The sequence below is a fragment of the Pituophis catenifer genome, unplaced genomic scaffold (genome assembly GCF_029215685.1).
Source record: "Pituophis catenifer annectens isolate HBS135680 unplaced genomic scaffold, rPitCat1.0.hap2 SCAF_2, whole genome shotgun sequence".
In the NCBI taxonomy this organism is placed as follows: domain Eukaryota; kingdom Metazoa; phylum Chordata; class Lepidosauria; order Squamata; family Colubridae; genus Pituophis; species Pituophis catenifer.
The window spans coordinates 16,088,501-16,106,132 of NW_027256882.1; the positions used below are offsets into that span (position 1 = coordinate 16,088,501).

Sequence of the window (17,632 nt, forward strand, 5' to 3'; positions counted from 1 at the left end):
CAGGCTGTGTTTGAAGGAATGGGTCAGGGTTCTGAGTAACACCCACCAAATGTGGCAGCCCTGAAGATCCAAAGTAAAAGATGGCCTCCAGGGCTGACAGAACGTAGGTGTCAGGTTTCGATGCTATCTCAAAATAAACGAATTTCCAAACTGCCGATCTTTGAGGAAATTTTCTCTTTATTGAGCATAGCGATTTGATCCTGGCTCTTTCGCGGTCAGTACTGACCTTTACCCCCCAATCCCTCCCTTTCCAATCCCCAATTCTCTGCTTCTCATTGGCTAGGAGAAGAAACTTTCCTGCTTGCCCTAAAACCTCCTCAGTTTAGTTTACTTTACTTTAGTTTACTTTAATTTATTGTCATTGCATTTCGTACAACGAAATTAAATGCAATCTTCAGGACCTCTCCAAATCTATTTATGCACCCGTGAATTTCCAATGCCATGGCAGCAGCTCACAAGGCTTTTGTGTGAAAGCAAGGCGAAAACATATTCTGTTTTCTGTCAGATCTTCTGAAAGCTTGCCGAAGAGTCTCAAGACGATAAGCAACATGTCAACAATTAAATCACTATAATTTGAATAATGACAATGAGGAGAGAAGTTGCAGATGTGTTCCAATTCTGGAGATGAGCCACTGAACGGGACAGGAAAGCTCACCTCCAAACCTATCTACAAAAATGCTTTTTTATTACAAACCAGTGTCAAGAGAGAGAATTAGAATGTGTGCAACATGAATCCACATGGATCTTGGATATGTGTAGTCTGTCTTTGTGGTGGATTTTGGCTATATTTTCAAGTCAATAGGAAAAAAAAGAAGAAAGAAAAAATGATTAAAGCAGAAATTAAAAAGCAATAAATAGACAAAGAAGAAAAGGGATGCGGTGGCTCAGTAACTAAGATGTTGAGCTTGTTGATCGGAAGATCAGCAGTTCAGTGGTTCGAATCCCTAGTGCTACATAACAGGGTGAGCTCCCGTTACTTGTCCCAGTTTCTGCCAACCTAGCAGTTCGAAAGCATGTAAAAAAAAATGCAAGTAGAAAAATAGGGACCACCTTTGGTGGGAAGGTAACAGTGTTCCGTGCGCCTTTGGCATTTAGCTGGCCACATGACCATGGAGATGTCTTTGGACAGCACTGGCTCTTCGGCTTTGAAATGGATATGAGCACCGCCCCCTAGTGTCAGGAACGACTAGCACATATGTGCGAGGGGAACCTTTACCTTTTAGACAAAAAAGATACCAAAGTTAATGGAGTTAATAGAGCTAGTTAGTTCTTAGTAGAGTTCATTCCAATAATCCAGACAGGAGGTAACGAACACATTTATTTTATTTTATTTTATTTTATTTTATTTTATTTTATTTTATTTTATTTTATTTTATTTTATTTTATTTTATTTTATTTTATTTTATTTTATTTTAATTTTATTTTATTTTATTATTTTATTTTATTTTATTATTTTATTTTATTGTTTTGTTTTGTTTTGTTTTGTTTTGTTTTGTTTTGTTTTGTTTTGTTTTGTTTTATTTTATTTTATTATTTTATTTTATTTTATTAAATTTCTATACCGCCCTCCTCCCGAAGGACTCAGGGTGGTGTACAGCCAGAAGTAAAACCATGACAATATAAGAATTAAAAGCAATTTAAAACAATTAAATAAATTGGCCGAAAACTCTAATAAAACAACCCATTAAAATAGTAAAATATTATTATTATTTAGGCCAGCCCTGCTTGTTGTAATAATAATGTTTTTAGGGTGCGACAAAAGGTACGCAGGTCGGGAATCCTACGAATCTCCAGGGGCAGCTCATTCCAGAGAGTAGGGGCCCTCACAGAGAATGCTCTCCCCTTGGGGGTCATCAGCCGACATTGCCTAGCCAATGGCACCCAGAGGAGCCCCTCTCTGCATACGGAGGATCCCGGATCTGCGCACCTTCCGCCGCGCTGTGAAGACCTTTTTATTCCATCAGGCGGGCTTGGCCTAATCTCTTCCCTTTTTAAATATCTAAATTTTAATCTGTTTTTTAAATTATTGGGGTGTTTTAATCTGTCTGGGCCAAAATGATTTAATTTGATTTTATCTGGTTTTTTAAATTTTTTGTATCTATGTATTTTATTGTTGGCTGTTCACCGCCCTGAGTCCTTCGGGAGTAGGGCGGTATACAAATCAAATAAACCTAAACCTAAACCTAAACCTAAACCTCTCTGTGGGAGCGTACCGGTTGATGGGAGGTTATCGGTGGCAGAAGGCGGTCTCATAGATACCCAGGTCCCAAGCCACATAAGTGACTGTTTGCAGAGACCTGTGATCCTGTTGTAGGAAAATCACGGGACCAGACCAAGCACTTCAATGCAGGAAAGGTTTATTATGCATAAGGTTCAAACAGCAGTTAACACAGCAAATTGTCTGAACCCCGAAGGGTGTACAGAGGTGTTGCTTATATACTTTTCGACTACGTATACATTTGTCAAGGTTGCATTAATACATATTTGGTCCTAGAGGAAGCGAAAGGAGACTACTCCAGACCCTTGGTGATAGATAACAGGAAAGAGGAAATAACATGAATATATTGGGGTATAATTATACATAACACACGTTATATATGACATTTGAGGTTAAATGCAGAAGTCAGCAACAGGATGCATCTGTCTGGGTCAGTCTGCTCTTTTCAGATAAAAATACTCTCTGTCATCTCAGCACCTCCTTACTGGCAAGAAGAAAATATTTAACCTTGACCAAAGTTTGAGGCCTATTTACTCAGGCTTTGGGTTTTGACCAAAGAATGTTTATATACCTGAACTTTTACCCTCTTCACTCCCCCCTTCGTGACTCATCTGACATATCCAGAAGAGTCACGTACTCAGGTTCTCCAGGTTGACTGGGTTGGAGTTCCTGATAAGCCCACAGAGCCATTACCTGTGCCGTCGCCCTTCTTTCCACCAGTAAGGATAGACTATTTGAAATAGTTTTAACAAAAATGGGTAAAATACATGGCAGTATGACACAACCTGCAGCTATTAGTCCTATCAAACCTACAATTGCTTGTAATCCAGGCAGTTTTGGCCACCACCCTGAAAACATATCTTTCAGGTTTAATCCTCTCCATGTTTGTACCGGCACATGAGCCACCTTGACCATTTTATCAGTGATTTCTTTTATGACCTTACCACTTTCATCTATTTCAATACAACAGTTGGTTAGATTAAATTTTCCACACACTCCACCCTCTTTAGCAAGCAAATAATCTAAAGCCAACCTATTTTGCATAATATAAGTCCTTGACTTCACGCTTTCCCTAGCTAATTGAGTTAGGCCTTTTACTGTTTCGTTGGTGATTATTTCAACAACCGCCTGTAAACGAATCAACCGGTTCAGGATATATATAGGTGTTCGATAGCCATACAAACCATCCTCTGCCCAGGTTGCTGGTCCATAAACTTGTATAATTCGTTCAGCAGGCCACTCCTCTTCTCCCCACGTGGGTTGATTACCCCCAACTTTAACTTTCCCTATGAGAGATGTATCTACATGTCTCCTTTGTCTATTTAAATTTCCCACTTCATCATATACAGGGACACCCAAAACTTGTCTGGTTTTCAAAGGTAAAAGAAAGAATCCAGGTCTGATTATTCCTAACACACATGCTCCACACCAATTTTTAGGTAGATATCCGTATGCCATCTTACCACAAATCCAATATAGTCCGTCAGGCGCCAGCCATCCAAGGGTTTGATTATCCGGATCGTTTAGAAATGCCAAGCCTTCAACACTAAAGAGGGCTTGTTCATCAACACCCTCTGTAGCATTATTGCCCGACCACCATATCTTGCTTTCCCACTTTCCGATGCATATTAAATTTCCAACTTCTTTGCATCCTTTTACAAGTTTTCGTTTAAAGCATACATTGCCTACCAAATTAGTAGTGAGCGTCCAATCTCCATCCTTTCCCTTAGTATATGACAAATTACCTTTCTGATCCATTTCTAATACCTTTGAATAGTTTAACTCCTGAGCCTCCCATGGCCACTTTTCTCCCATATTAGTTCCTCCACAAACAAAACAATTAGATACATTTAAAGTGTGTGCTATATCTTCAGCTAATTTAACAAAAGTATTAGTCACATGCTTGGGGATCTCGGGGATGTTAAGTTTTTCCATTTCCAAATAAAATGACCAAAACAGTCCTTTCGTATCTTGTAATTTTCTAGTAGTTTTAGTGACATACCATCTAAGGGTTATAAGAGGATCCCGTCCCTTTGCATAGATTCCCAGTCCATAGTCCTCCTTCCATAACTTTGTTGGGGTACATGTAATTTTTATAGGATTACATTGGTTCCTTTGACAATTACTTCTAGCTACCCCATTTTCTAGCTTGCATTTTTGGGAACCCCCTGGTTGCCCTCCTGACCACATAACTGCACAAGACCAATATGGACAATAACTATATGTGTCCCTATCAAGGCATTCTGGTCCCTGCCTCCGACACATATACTTCTTGTCCAACATGTAACTTCTTTCCCATTCCAATGATCCACATGTTGTTTTCCACACATCACAGTTACGGTTAATGGCCATGCAAGCATCAAAAGATAACTCAACCTGCCTTCCCAAGGACCGGAACTCTGTTTTGTTTAACAACTGTTCCCTTCCACACTCAGTAGTATATATTGACATTTCATATGTAGTAATTACTTTAGCCTCTGTGGGATTATAACATTGTACCTTTCCATTTAACACACACATATGATATACAGCGGTCTTAACCTGACAGGTGGGTGGTGTATATGGTGTACATCTGTCAGGTTTATAGGTATGATATACTAAAGTTTTGGAAATCAAGGTGCCTTGGATTGTAGTCCTTATGCAAGGGCCACATTGTTCCTTGTCTATGGGTTTTGTTATAGCCTGTGGTCTCACTACTGGGGAAGTTTTCACCGTATCCCTTCTAACTATGCTAAGTGAAGTTGACTGAGTGTACACAGCAGGTATTGAGGTGGTGGTTGTTTGCTTACGTCGATTTCTGAGCACTTCCGCCAATGACATACCTCTCCGTCTTAGGTCATAACACAGTACCCCTTCTGTCCCATTACATCGATAGACGACCATAGGGTGATCGGAGCCATAAACACATGTGGTTAAATCAAACCACTCACAGGAATCTGGTATTCCTGTTCTCATGCGGATGGCCGTGCCATTCTCAATGAGACATGGTACGCATGGTCCTCTCCCCAATCTGTCTCCGAGCCCCCTCGCTTTTCGTATCCTGCCTTTTCTTTGTCTTGTTCTTGTAGCTCCAAATTCAAAAGGTTCTATCTTTAATATACACGTCCCCTGCCAACCTGGTTTTAATTGAGCAGGGGATTGGACATGTTCCCATCCCCAGTATCTAGGGGGTCCACAATCAAGGACTAAGGAGGAAGTCCCCCCTTTGAAAGAGGCTGTAACACAAATTCCTTTTCGCAAGATATAACCCACATATTGGCATGCTTTCGGATTTGAGTAACCTCGGGCTTGGCAAGCAATCATTGCTATCTTATCAAATATCCTAGGTGTTGTACAGGGATGCGGTAGAACACCATTCCAACAATCAGGGGTGAATGCAATGGGTGGTGCTCCATCGCACATCCCGCTGCCAATATCATATGATTTGATTATGCGTGGTTGTTCTTCCGGATTACTCCACAAACCCGAGTTACTAACACATACTGAATTGCTCTGAACTCCTATTAACAATAGGCTCATCCATACCCATTCAGCCCCAACTTTTCCAGCCATACTCAGTCCAGCTCCATATTTTGTAGGCATACTTATCTGCTTTCTGGTTTTCCAATTCCTCTTTTCGTGCGTCTTGCAGTGCAGTCTGTACTGTAGGGGTGAGCTTAAGAGTATAATAGGAAGGTTCCCCCACACAGACTACCAAATAGTGAGAAAGCACGTCTTCTATGATCACTATATCACACTCGTCATTATAATGTATGCAAATGACACAATCAATACAATGTGCACAGCAACAGCATCCACACTTACATTGGCAAAACCAACACATACAATTAGTAATAGAAAGTGAATACACAGTAAAGAAAGAAATAAAAACTTCTTCATCCAATCTTCCCCCGTGCGTAGAAAGTCAGCTTCCGGTGTGACTTAGCAAGGGTTTCTTTCTTCCTTTAGAAATTCCTGCCACGTGACCAGCTCTGGTAGGGGAATAGTTTGGGCGAAGAGAACCACGTCAGGCAAAGGGACCAGAGGATTAAGGGCTTCTCCACACAATCTTAGTCTATATTGATAAAATATAAAAGGGACAAAAACTAAAACAGCAACGATCCACAATCCCCACATCCAAGTCTCCCACATAAAGTGAGGCCAATCTTCAGCCGTGCGCAGGGAAGCAGCTTCCGGTGTGCTCCGGCAGGGCAAGTCGTTCTTTCCTTCTTACAGCCACCCAGTCATACCTGGATACGCGCCAAACAACCTATATACATATGTAAGACATCTTTTAGTTGCGTCTAAAGGTAAGCTTGGTCGGACTTTTCGGGTCCATGGATACTCTCCAGCTCTTGTCTGCTGCCGCTTTGACTCGTGTCCAATGGATCCACGATTTGGATTCTGCAATTTTAACAGCGAGCGGGGACGACATAACAACAGTGAAAGGTCCTTTCCATCTTCCCTCTAACTGTTCTTTCTTCCAATGCTTAACCCACACCCGATCTCCAGGCTTAAAGAGATGACAGCGAGTTACTAATCTAGGGGGTACCTGTTCCATCACATATTGTTGTAGTTTTTCAACCTGTTTGCTTAATTCTTGCACCATTTCCATATGCCAAACACCCCCCTTATGACCCAAATCTAGCCATCCCGCTAGGTGTCGTCTCAAAAGATTTGGAGGGCGCCCAAACATCAATTCATATGGGGACAACTTGTGTTGTCCTCTCGGAGAGCTTCGGATTGCATACAAAGCGAGTGGCAAAGCATCAGGCCATTTCAAGTGACTTTCAGTACAAATTTTAGTAATCCTTTCTTTCAAGGTTCTATTCAATCTCTCTATAGCGCCTCCTGACTGAGGATGAAAAGAACTGTGAAACCGCCACCTAATTCCGACAGCTTGAGTTACTGCCTGATTAACATGATGAACAAATTCAGGACCATTATCAGAGGAGATATTGGTTGGCATCCCAAACCTGGGGATAATTTCTTTTAGTAACAGCCTTGCTACTTCCCTCGCCTGTTTGGTTTTAGTAGGAAATGCTTCAGGCCACCCAGTATACATGTCCACAATAACCAACATAGCTTTAAACAGTCCACATCTTGGCATATCAGTAAAATCAATCATGATGTAATCCATTGGAATATATGCACGCGGTATTGCTCCGGGGGGCAATAATGGTCCTTGTCTAGGATTCACTTTTGCACAGGTGATGCACTTGGCCACCACCCCCGCAGCAATGCCTGCCAATCCATTGATGTAATAGTCTCTTTTTAAAGCCTCTTCCAAAGCTGTTTTCCCCATATGAGTAGTCCCGCGGGCTAATTGAGCCAAAGTCCAAGCTACGGACGACGGCACATACACTCTCTGATCTGGCAACACATACCATCCACTTTCCACCGTAGCCTGTAAGTCAGTCACAGCTTTTACACTTTCTTGTTGGGTATAGGTAGGTTTTATTTCAGGCGGTATCACTCCCATATCCATAGCTACACATATTGATAAGTCGGGGGTTGGACCGTGATGCTTGGCAGCCTCTCTTGCTTCTAAATCGGCCGCCCTGTTCCCCATAGTTATCCTATCATCTCCTCTTTGATGTCCTTTACAATGCATCACCGCCACTTTCTTAGGCTTCTGTACAGCATCAAGTAATCTACTTATCAAGTGCCCGTGTAAGATGTATTTTCCAGCTGAATCTCTAAATCCTCTTTCTTTATACACTGCTCCATGCGCATGCAAAGTTAGAAAAGCATATTTGCTGTCAGTCCACACATTCAACGTTTCATCCGATGCCCGTTCCAATGCTCTTATTAATGCCCACAGCTCAGCTACCTGCGCACTATGTCCCTTTCCTAAAGGGCCACTTTCTACTACCCTTTCATCATCCACTATTGCATATCCAGACACCCTATTTCCTTCTACCATGTAGCTAGAACCATCCGTATACCAGTTAAGCTGGGCGTCCGGCAAAGGGATATCAGTTAAATCAGCTCGACTAGCATACACTTTCTCAAGCACCTGCAAGCAATCATGTACTGGTTCTGACTCTGTAGGTAATAGAGTAGCCGGATTCAACCTATTAGAAACAACCAATCGCACCTGCGGGTTCTCAATCATAATGGCTTGATATTTTGCTAATCGTTGTCCACTTATCCACAGATGTCCTTTAGCATCTAACACCGACTGCACAGCATGAGGAGTATGCACATTAACAGGGCAAGAAAAAGTAAGCTTATTGCAATCTTGTATTAGTTCCGCGATAGCAGCCAATACTTTGAGACAATGAGGCCAACCCTTGGCCACTCCATCCAGTTGTTTAGAAAGATAAGCTACCGGTTGCTGCCAGCTCCTGAGCGGCTGGGTCAATACCCCTAAAGCGATATTTTTGTTGGTATCTACATATAAATTGAAAGGCTTCTGCAAATTTGGCAAAGCTAATGCAGGGGCTTGTGTCAAAGCCTCCTTAATGTCCCGGAATGCTTTCTTTTGTTCTCCTCCCCATTCTAATGGTTCAATGTTCGCCCCCCTTGTTGCAACATACAAAGGTGCGGCCATCAAAGCAAAATTTGGAATCCAAATTCGACAAAAGCTTGCTAATCCCAGGAAGCTACGCAACTGTCTCTTTGTTCTTGGCTCTGCTAGAGCCAAAATTGCCTGTTTTCTCTCTGGCCCCAGCGCCCTTTGTCCGTGTTCGATATCGTATCCCAGATACCTCACCTTCTGTTGTACCAGCTGGGCCTTTTTCCGGGAAACTCTATATCCGCATTCCAACAACAAATCTAGCAATGTCTTGGTGTTTTCCCAACAAGTATCCTCATCCTGACCTGTTACAAGCACATCATCAACATATTGCAAAATAGTATCTCCCTGTTGGCATGGCACATAGTATTGCAAATCCTTTGCTAAGGCCGTCCCAAACAAGGTAGGAGAGTTTTTAAATCCTTGGGGAAGCCTAGTCCATGTATATTGAGATTTAGTCCCATTTCTTGGGTGTTCCCACTCAAATGCAAACAAAGGCTGACTGACTGGATGAATAGGTATCGTAAAGAAAGCATCTTTTAAATCTATAACAGAAAACCAAGCAGCTCGGGGTGGAATTAAACTAAGTAAGGTATAGGGGTTCGACACAGCGGGGTGCAAGGTCACCGTCAGGCGGCTCACAGGGCGCAAATCCTGCACCGGCCTAAAGGAGCCGTCAGACTTTTTAATTGGGATTATTGGGGTGTTCCATGGAGACTGAATAGGAACCAACACTCCTGCCTCAAGATATCTCTGAATGCTGTCATAAACAGCGCACACTGCTTCCCTAGAGACAGGTCATTGACCTATACGGATAGGGACAGCACCTGATTTTAATTCCACCATTACCGGAAGATGATGAGCAGCAAATCCCGGAGGATTATCCTCAGCCCACAATCCTGGTACATCAAACTCCTGCCATGCATCATTTTTAATCTCTTCCTTAATTTGCCTCACCACCATCAATCTCCACATCTCTTCCGGCGAATGTCTGACTGTCACTCTTTGTCGTCCCGCATCAAAAGAAATAGTTGCCCCTAACTTACTAAGCAGATCCCTACCCAGTAATGGGAGCGGGCACTCAGGAATATAAAGGAACTCGTGCTCTATTTTAGTTCCCTTAAAATCACATGCTACAGGTTTCAAAACTGGATGCCCCAAAACAGTTCCTGATACTCCCTGAACCTGAACTGTATAAGGTCCAGGTGCTGCTATTGGTCTATTTACAACTGATCTTCCTGCTCCCGTATCTATCAAAAAGGTTGTCTGTTGACCCCCAACATCCACTGTAACCAATGGCTCGGATGGGGCCTCCTCCAAGCCTGGTCCCCGTCAGTCCATCCAATCTGTTTCAGCCAGCCCCACAGTCTCCGGTATTTCCCGAAGCCTGTTGGGGTTTCCGAAACCTCTATTCATTCCTCTGTTACCTCGCCTTCCACGAAATCCACCCCTTCCTGCAAACTGACCATCTCCTTGACTTCCTCGGTTTCCTTCAGCTATCTGTACCCTTCCACCTCCTCTCCAGAAGGTTTTAGATTCACCTCTACCTCTCATCATACGCCTTGGACATTCCCTCTGCCAGTGTCCCTCACCTTTACAATAGGCGCACTGGTTCGGTCCCAAAGACGTTCCTCCTTGTAAAGCCACCGCCAGCAACTCAGCCTTTTTCTGCATTTTGACTCTAGCCTGCTCCTCTTTCTCCTTCTTTTCCACCTTATCTCTATTAACATACACTTTCCTTGCTATTTCCAATAACTCACTCGTATTCTTTCCTAGGGCTCCTTCCTGTTTCTGCAATTTTCTTCTAATATCGTCACTACTCTGAGCTATAAACCTTTCATTCAAAATCCTTACATTCTCTGGCAACCTAGGATCCACCTGCGTATACAGCTCATAAGCCTCGACTAACCTCTGCAAGAAACTCTCAGGACTTTCATCTGCCCCCTGGGTTACTAACGAGGGCTTAGACATATTCACCGGAGGCTTCCCTGCCGTCCTCAAGGCCCTTACTACCGCAGATCTGTATTCTGTCAAATGAGTCAAATCATCAGGCACCCGAGGATTCCATCCTGGGTCCACCTCTGGCATTCGCAATGGTAATTCTCTGGCAAAATTAGCATCATTTGGGAAGGCTACCCTTATGTTCTTCCTCATAGCAGCTTTCCATTTTTCTCTCTCTTCAGGGGTTAGTAAAACATTCAGCAACTGCTGTATATCATTCCAAGTAGGGTTATGAGTGTGCATAATGGTTTGGAAAAGGTCTGCCATCTCAGTGGGTTTATCAGAGAGGGGTCCATAATGTTGTTTCCAATTTAACAAATCAGTAGTGGAAAATGGAACATATTGAAACATTGGCTGTATTGCCATCTCACCTTGGGCATTCACAACTTGTTGATCTATCTGTCTCAAGGGGGCCACCAATTCTGCCTCAGCAGCTCTAGCCCTTGCCTCTGCCTCCGCTAGAGCAGCTGCCTTTGCCGCGCGGGTCTGTACTCCTTCTACTACACCTCCAACAGCTCCCCTAGCCTCTTCTCCTTCTGCCTGATCGGTTTCCTCCACCGACGGACTTGTTTTTACCTTCGGGCGTACAACATCCTGCATGTCTCCCCCTGCACCAGCCCCCCCGGCGGGTAGCTGATAAGCAGCCCCCTGAGCGGGCGGCTGATATGGCGGTAACGGCGGCGCAGTAGGAAAACATTCCTCCTCTTCCCCAACTAATACCTTTCGTGCTCGACACGATGCATTCTCATATCTACCTTTCCCTTCCTTCACAGCACTTTTCCTGCAACATTTCATCCTTGGTCTAGCAACACAAAGTCTCACCATTTCTGCCTGGCATTGTAACAAATCCTCTGCCTGTTCTGTCAACACATTTACCCACTGGTCAATATATGGAAACTGATCTGGGTATTTCTCTTGATCCTTTGCTATGACACCCCACAGGTCGTCTGCTACTTCTTCCTTAAACGAACCCTCTGGGGGCCACCCGGTTCCCATGTTTGGCCACACAGTGGTGCACAAGTATTTTAAGCGTTCTTTTTTCATTTTGGGATATGAGGGATTTTTAAAATAACTGTCAAAACTTTTCAACATGCATGCCAACGGTGTGTTGGGCACGCTCTGGGTATTCCCCCCCATTCTAACACACTGTCACCGACTCTCAGCCCCGGAAACTCACGGCCACTGAAGAGAAATGCGATGACTTAACCACCCCACACAATTACCTCACAGGGACTTCTTTAGGACAGCCGTCCTGAGTCCAGGGGAGGGATCAGGTCCCCTCTTCTGTCTTCAAATGAGACAGGTACCAATCTCTTACATATACTCGCCTGAGGTGTCTTCACTTCACACGTCCTGGCCAGGAACCACTCACACTTCCTTTCCTACACAGCAGGGTTCTTGGACTCGTTCACAGCACCGTCAGCCTCACAGGGAAGTCGCTGCCGCCTCCCGGAAGTCTGGAACTCCCGTGGGCCCTGGAGGATGTTCAGGAGCGGCTGCCCCGAGGGCCTGAAGGGTTGAACGGCCCTCAGCAAAATATTGCCTCAGTCTAGAGTCCCGGCGGAGTCGCCATCTTGTTGTAGGAAAATCACGGGACCAGACCAAGCACTTCAATGCAGGAAAGGTTTATTATGCATAAGGTTCAAACAGCAGTTAACACAGCAAATTGTCTGAACCCCGAAGTGTGTACAGAGGTGTTGCTTATATACTTTTCGACTACGTATACATTTGTCGAGGTTGCATTAATACATATTTGGTCCTAGAGGAAGTGAAAGGAGACTACTCCAGACCCTTGGTGATAGATAACAGGAAAGAGGAAATAACATGAATATATTGGGGTATAATTATACATAACACACGTTATATATGACATTTGAGGTTAAATGAAGAAGTCAGCAACAGGATGCATCTGTCTGGGTCAGTCTGCTCTTTTCAGATAAAAATACTCTCTGTCATCTCAGCACCTCCTTACTGGCAAGAAGAAAATATTTAACCTTGACCAAAGTTTGAGGCCCATTTACTCAGGCTTTGGGTTTTGACCAAAGAATGTTTATATACCTGAACTTTTACCCTCTTCAATCCAAGATAGTGCACCACCAGTTGGATTTATACAAATGCTCTCCTAGAAGTCATGAGTCCAGAAGGACCCCCAGTTTCTATACTATTTTGGTCTGGGGAAGTACCACTCTATCTAGAGTCATTGATGGAACAGCTCTGGAACCAGGCTACCAAAACCCAGAGACATTCAGTTCCACTTAGGGCTGAGATGCAACCTACCATCACCATCCAGTCCCTCATCGTCTGCATGCATTGAGTAGGTACCACTAAGCACCCTGGTACGGTCCAGGTTTGAGATGTACAACTGAATACCCTGAGCAATCAGATCAAGTTTTATGTGTAACACTTTGGTATGTAGCCTAAAAGCCCATCAACGAAGACCAAGATGGAGAAGACCTGCATGTCAACCATGGACCTCCCTTTTGTGCTCAACCACATTGGATCCCAGAAAAATGAAACTGAGAGAATCTCTTCTGAGGATTGAGATCATGGGCTGTTCCAGCAGGGAAATAAAGTCTGATGGGATTTGGGTCTTTTGCTCACAGAGGTGATCCCTCCAAGTTGATAATCAGGATAAGGAATGTAATAATTGAAAGCATCCAAGAGAGCACGCTGGCTCTCCTGGTTAGGTTGCTGGGTTGGAAGTTAACAAGCCCATGTTAGAGACCCAAGTACTGCTGTGGGGCAAGGTTGAGTTCCTGTTCTTCTCTCCAGTCCTCCTGCGGACATGAAGGGAACCCAGAACTGGGAATCCTCAGGGCAATGGTGATGTCACTGGCTAATCCTTTCAACCAGGATGTGCCTCCGTGCTTCTGACATGAATATGATGTGATTGAAAACTCCTTTTGAAAAGAAATATTTTCAAAAGTTCAGCATTCCATTCCGTAATTTTTTTCTGAGGTTCTTCAATTCCAAAAAGAGCTTTGAAAAAAAGCAGAATGGGACAATTGGCCACAGCCAATTCACCACGGCCAACTTTCTGCAGGACAACTCGCCATGGCCAACTCATTGTGGGACAACTCGCTGTAGGACGACTTGCCACAGGACAATTTAACAATGCCATTTAATTATTTAAAATAAATTTTAAAAAATGTTTTAATTTTTGTCATTCACACATTTCATTCTGGCCTTCCTTTGGCATCCTTTCTTTAATGATTCTATCCCACCATTTCTTTGATATTAGTGCAACTCTTGTTCTGCAGCGAGTTGTCCCACAATGAGATGGCCACAGCAAGTTGGCCATGGCAAGTTCTTCATGGCAAATTGTCACAGACCCTTGAAAAAGACACATTTTTCATTTAAAGAGAAAATGGGGTGAGAAAGCAAATCTGGAAGATTAAGGGATGAGCGTGTTCTAATAATTGTAAATATCCCACCCAGAGCTATCATTTCCCAAACATAGGACAGAAGGACAGTCTTGGAAAATGCTATCAATATATTTATCTATCTATATTTATCTATTTATTAGGTTTTTATCCCACCTTTTGGGAGTGGTGCGGTGGCTCAGTGCTTAAGATGCTGGACTTGTTGGCTGGAAAAGCTGGCAACCCAGGTTTGAGACCCGAGCACCACATGATGGGGTGAGCTCCTGTCCTTGCCTCAGCCCTGCCAACCTTGCAGCTTGAAAGCAAACAAATGTGAGTAGATAAACAAGTACCACTTTGGTGGGAAGGTAACAGTGCTCCATGACGTTATGCTGGCTACATGGCCACAGAAATGTCTTTGGACAATGCTGGCTCAATGGCCTTGAAATGGAGATGAACATTGCTCCCTATAGTTGGCAACGTTTAGAGGAGTAAAATCTGCAAGGACTCTTTTATCTTTACCTATCCCACCTTTCTGAGTTTAAAAGTAATTCAAGGAGGCAGCCCTACCTAATACTCCTCTCTTCTCTTATTTTTCCAACAACCTAATCCCTAATAGTCCTCTGGCTGTGTTCCAATAGTGGACCTGGATGATAGGATTAGTTGGAGATATGAAAGTTCCATGCTGGCAGAAAATCAGAGGGGGTTGATCAATGGTAGTTGCATTACTTTGGTGTTTGGCCAAGGAATGTAAAGTGTGAGCATCTGGTGGACTATTATAGGGCAAGCCATCCCTCTAAATCTAATGGTGACCCTGCCTTCTATTCTGTGATCCAGATGGCTGAATTGCTGGAGATCTTTGATAATTCACGTAATAACTGCAGCTGGGATTGTATTTGCACAAAATTGGAAAAATGAAGAGATCCCTATGGATGAGAATGTGATTAGGAAAATATTAGAATGTGCAGAAATGAATAGGTTAATACTTGAAATTAAAGAGAAGGAACAATTTGATTACTATAACATATGGGAATTATTTTATCAATGGTTAGAGAACAAATATGAAAAGTGGAAAAAAGCAGAGGAGTGAAATAGAGAAAATATTTTAATAAAGTTAAATAAGTTAAGAAGAGGACTATTATAGTATTAGGTTTGGTATATATTAATATTAGTATTAAGTTAAGAATAGATAAAATAATAAACATGACTGTAAATTGTAATTGTTATTGTACAAAATATTTGCACAAAATATTTGTATCCAGATGACACACTGTTTAATGGAAGATGATGTTTGAATCAAAATAAAATAAACAATGTGTAAAAAAAAAAGAATTGCTGGAGATCTTAAGATGCCAATGCTTAATGCCAGTTCTGTATCTGAAACCTTATTGGGCAAAGGCAGTAATGTAACCTTGTCTGAAACTGGATATGGATACCTTTAATCAAAAGACGTGGTGGCTCAGTGGCTAAGACGCTGAGCCTGTCGATCGAAAGGTCAGCAGTTCAGCGGTTCGAATCCCTAGTGCCACGTAATGAGGTGAGCTCCCGTTAATTGTCCCAGCTTCTGCCAACCTAGCAGTTCGAAAGCACAGAAAAAATGCAAGTAGAAAAATAAGGACAAAATCTTTGGTGGGAAGGTAACAGCGTTCCATGCGCCTTTGGCATTTAATCATGCCAGCCACATGACTAGAGTTGGGAATGATTAGCACATATGTGTCTTAATCATGAGAGTTCCCTTATCTGTTGACTATGATATTCTCAGCTTTAATAAGTAGACCAGATGGAAAAACACAACAGATAACCTAATTTTTCTTTATTATAAAGCTGTATTAACATAATTTTGCAAGTCTGTTTATTTTGACATCACATGTTCCTTTGTATTCAGATCTGGTCTCAAGAAAATAATGAAACATTTGGGGAAAAAGATGCAGCCCAGAAGTCCTGCACTGGAGGCCAAGATAGAGAAGACCTGCACAGCCACCATGTACTTCCCTTTGGTACTCAGGTAGGTGGGCACGAAGGATACCCAGACACTGCAGAAGATGAGCATGCTGAAGGTAATAAGCTTGGCTTCATTGAATGCCCCAGGAAGATTCCTGGCCAGGAAAGCCACTGTGAAGCATATGGTAGTCTGGAACCCCATGTAACCAAAGACCCCATAAAACATGGTGACAGAGCCTTCATTGCACTGTAGAATGATTTCTCCAGATTGTGAGTACATATCAGACTCAGGGAAGGGGGGGAAAGTGCCCAACCAGATGCTACAGAAAACAACTTGGAGACCAGAGCTAGAAAAGATGATGGAGTTGGCAAAGCTCCTTCCCAGCCATCTCTCCACATTATTCCCTGGTTTTGTGGCCCAGAAGGCCAGCACCACTGTGATGGTTTTGGCCAAGACAGAAGAAATGGCAGCAGAGAAGATGACGCTGAAGGCCATTTGTCGAAGAAGGCAGGTGACTCTCCTTGGCTGGCCAATGAACAAGAAGGAGGTGAAGAAGGAAAGCAGGAGACAAACAAGAAGGATATAAGAGAGGTCCCGATTGTTGGCTTTGACTATGGGAGTTTCTTGGAATTTAATGAAGGTTCCCAAGACAAAACATGTGATCAAAGAGAGAAACAAGGCAATGGAAGTTAAGATGATCCCCAACTTTTCTTGATAGGATAGAAAAGTTTTAATCTTGGGGATACAGTGATCTCGGTTGTTATTTGGATATTGGTCTGCTGGACATTTGCTGCATTTTTCCACATCTGAAAAAGAGCAAGATTAATATTTACCTGTAGGTTTATTCTTTTATCTAATGATAAAATATGTTTCTCAATTTGGCTTACTGAAATAAGCAAAGTATAGGATTCATGGCCTCGGTGGTCCCTTCCAAGTTATTTTTTCTGAAAGGGCATCTGCTTTTCTGATGAAACCAGCCACTTGTTTCCCATGCATAGACAAGGAGTTGTTGAAGCCATTTTTTAAAAATGCATCTCCATATTTATTTCTGGAGATTGTTGTGGTCCGTTAGATGAGTCAGAGGAGATGGAGGTGGTACCTGGGTTACCATCGGGGCCTGCAGAGCAGGGCCCATCTACTCACGCTCAGGCAGAGAGACAGCTGTTTTGGGGGCCTGAGCTGAGCAAGGGGGAGGAACACCTGGGGCCTGTCCCAGATGTCTGTATGCACAGAGAAGTGCGGAGGGGAGAGCAATGTAGGACTGAGGGCTGGCTATCCGGGAAAAGAAGGAAATGTTAACAAACCCCTCCCTGGCTGGGATAGAGGGAGGAGGAGTATGGGAGGCATGGTTGTTGGAGACAACCGGTCATGCTCCGGATGATTTCCCTCCAACGGATTCCTTGCCAGGATCTCCTTGCCGCTATCCAGGTTGTTCAGGACTCTTTGTGTTGGGATTGAAGTGCTAATTGAAGCTCCCTGCAGGGAACTCAGAGTCTGCTATGGCTTGTGAATCACCTAGAGCTTTGCCGGTGAGTGCCTTTCTAAATAAAAAGGGGTTTCTCCTCACGAGGAGGCTGTTGAATGGGGTTCATGAAGGCTGGGTCAGAATA

General features: G+C 43.2%; 1 protein-coding gene across 1 annotated transcript in view; it reads right to left on the minus strand.

Moving 5' to 3' along the window:
- The window catches only part of LOC139309896 (vomeronasal type-2 receptor 26-like), a 29,663-nt gene extending 18,858 nt beyond the window's left edge, over positions 1 to 10,805 (minus strand). Inside the window, exons 1-3 of the mRNA XM_070934083.1 lie at positions 10,310 to 10,805; positions 8,916 to 9,022; positions 8,298 to 8,381 (exon numbers count right to left, since the gene is read on the minus strand). Coding sequence (XP_070790184.1) covers positions 8,298 to 8,381; positions 8,916 to 9,022; positions 10,310 to 10,805 — 687 coding nt within the window. The remainder of the gene's footprint in view (positions 1 to 8,297; positions 8,382 to 8,915; positions 9,023 to 10,309) is intronic.
- Between the last annotated feature and the right edge of the window lie 6,827 nt (positions 10,806 to 17,632).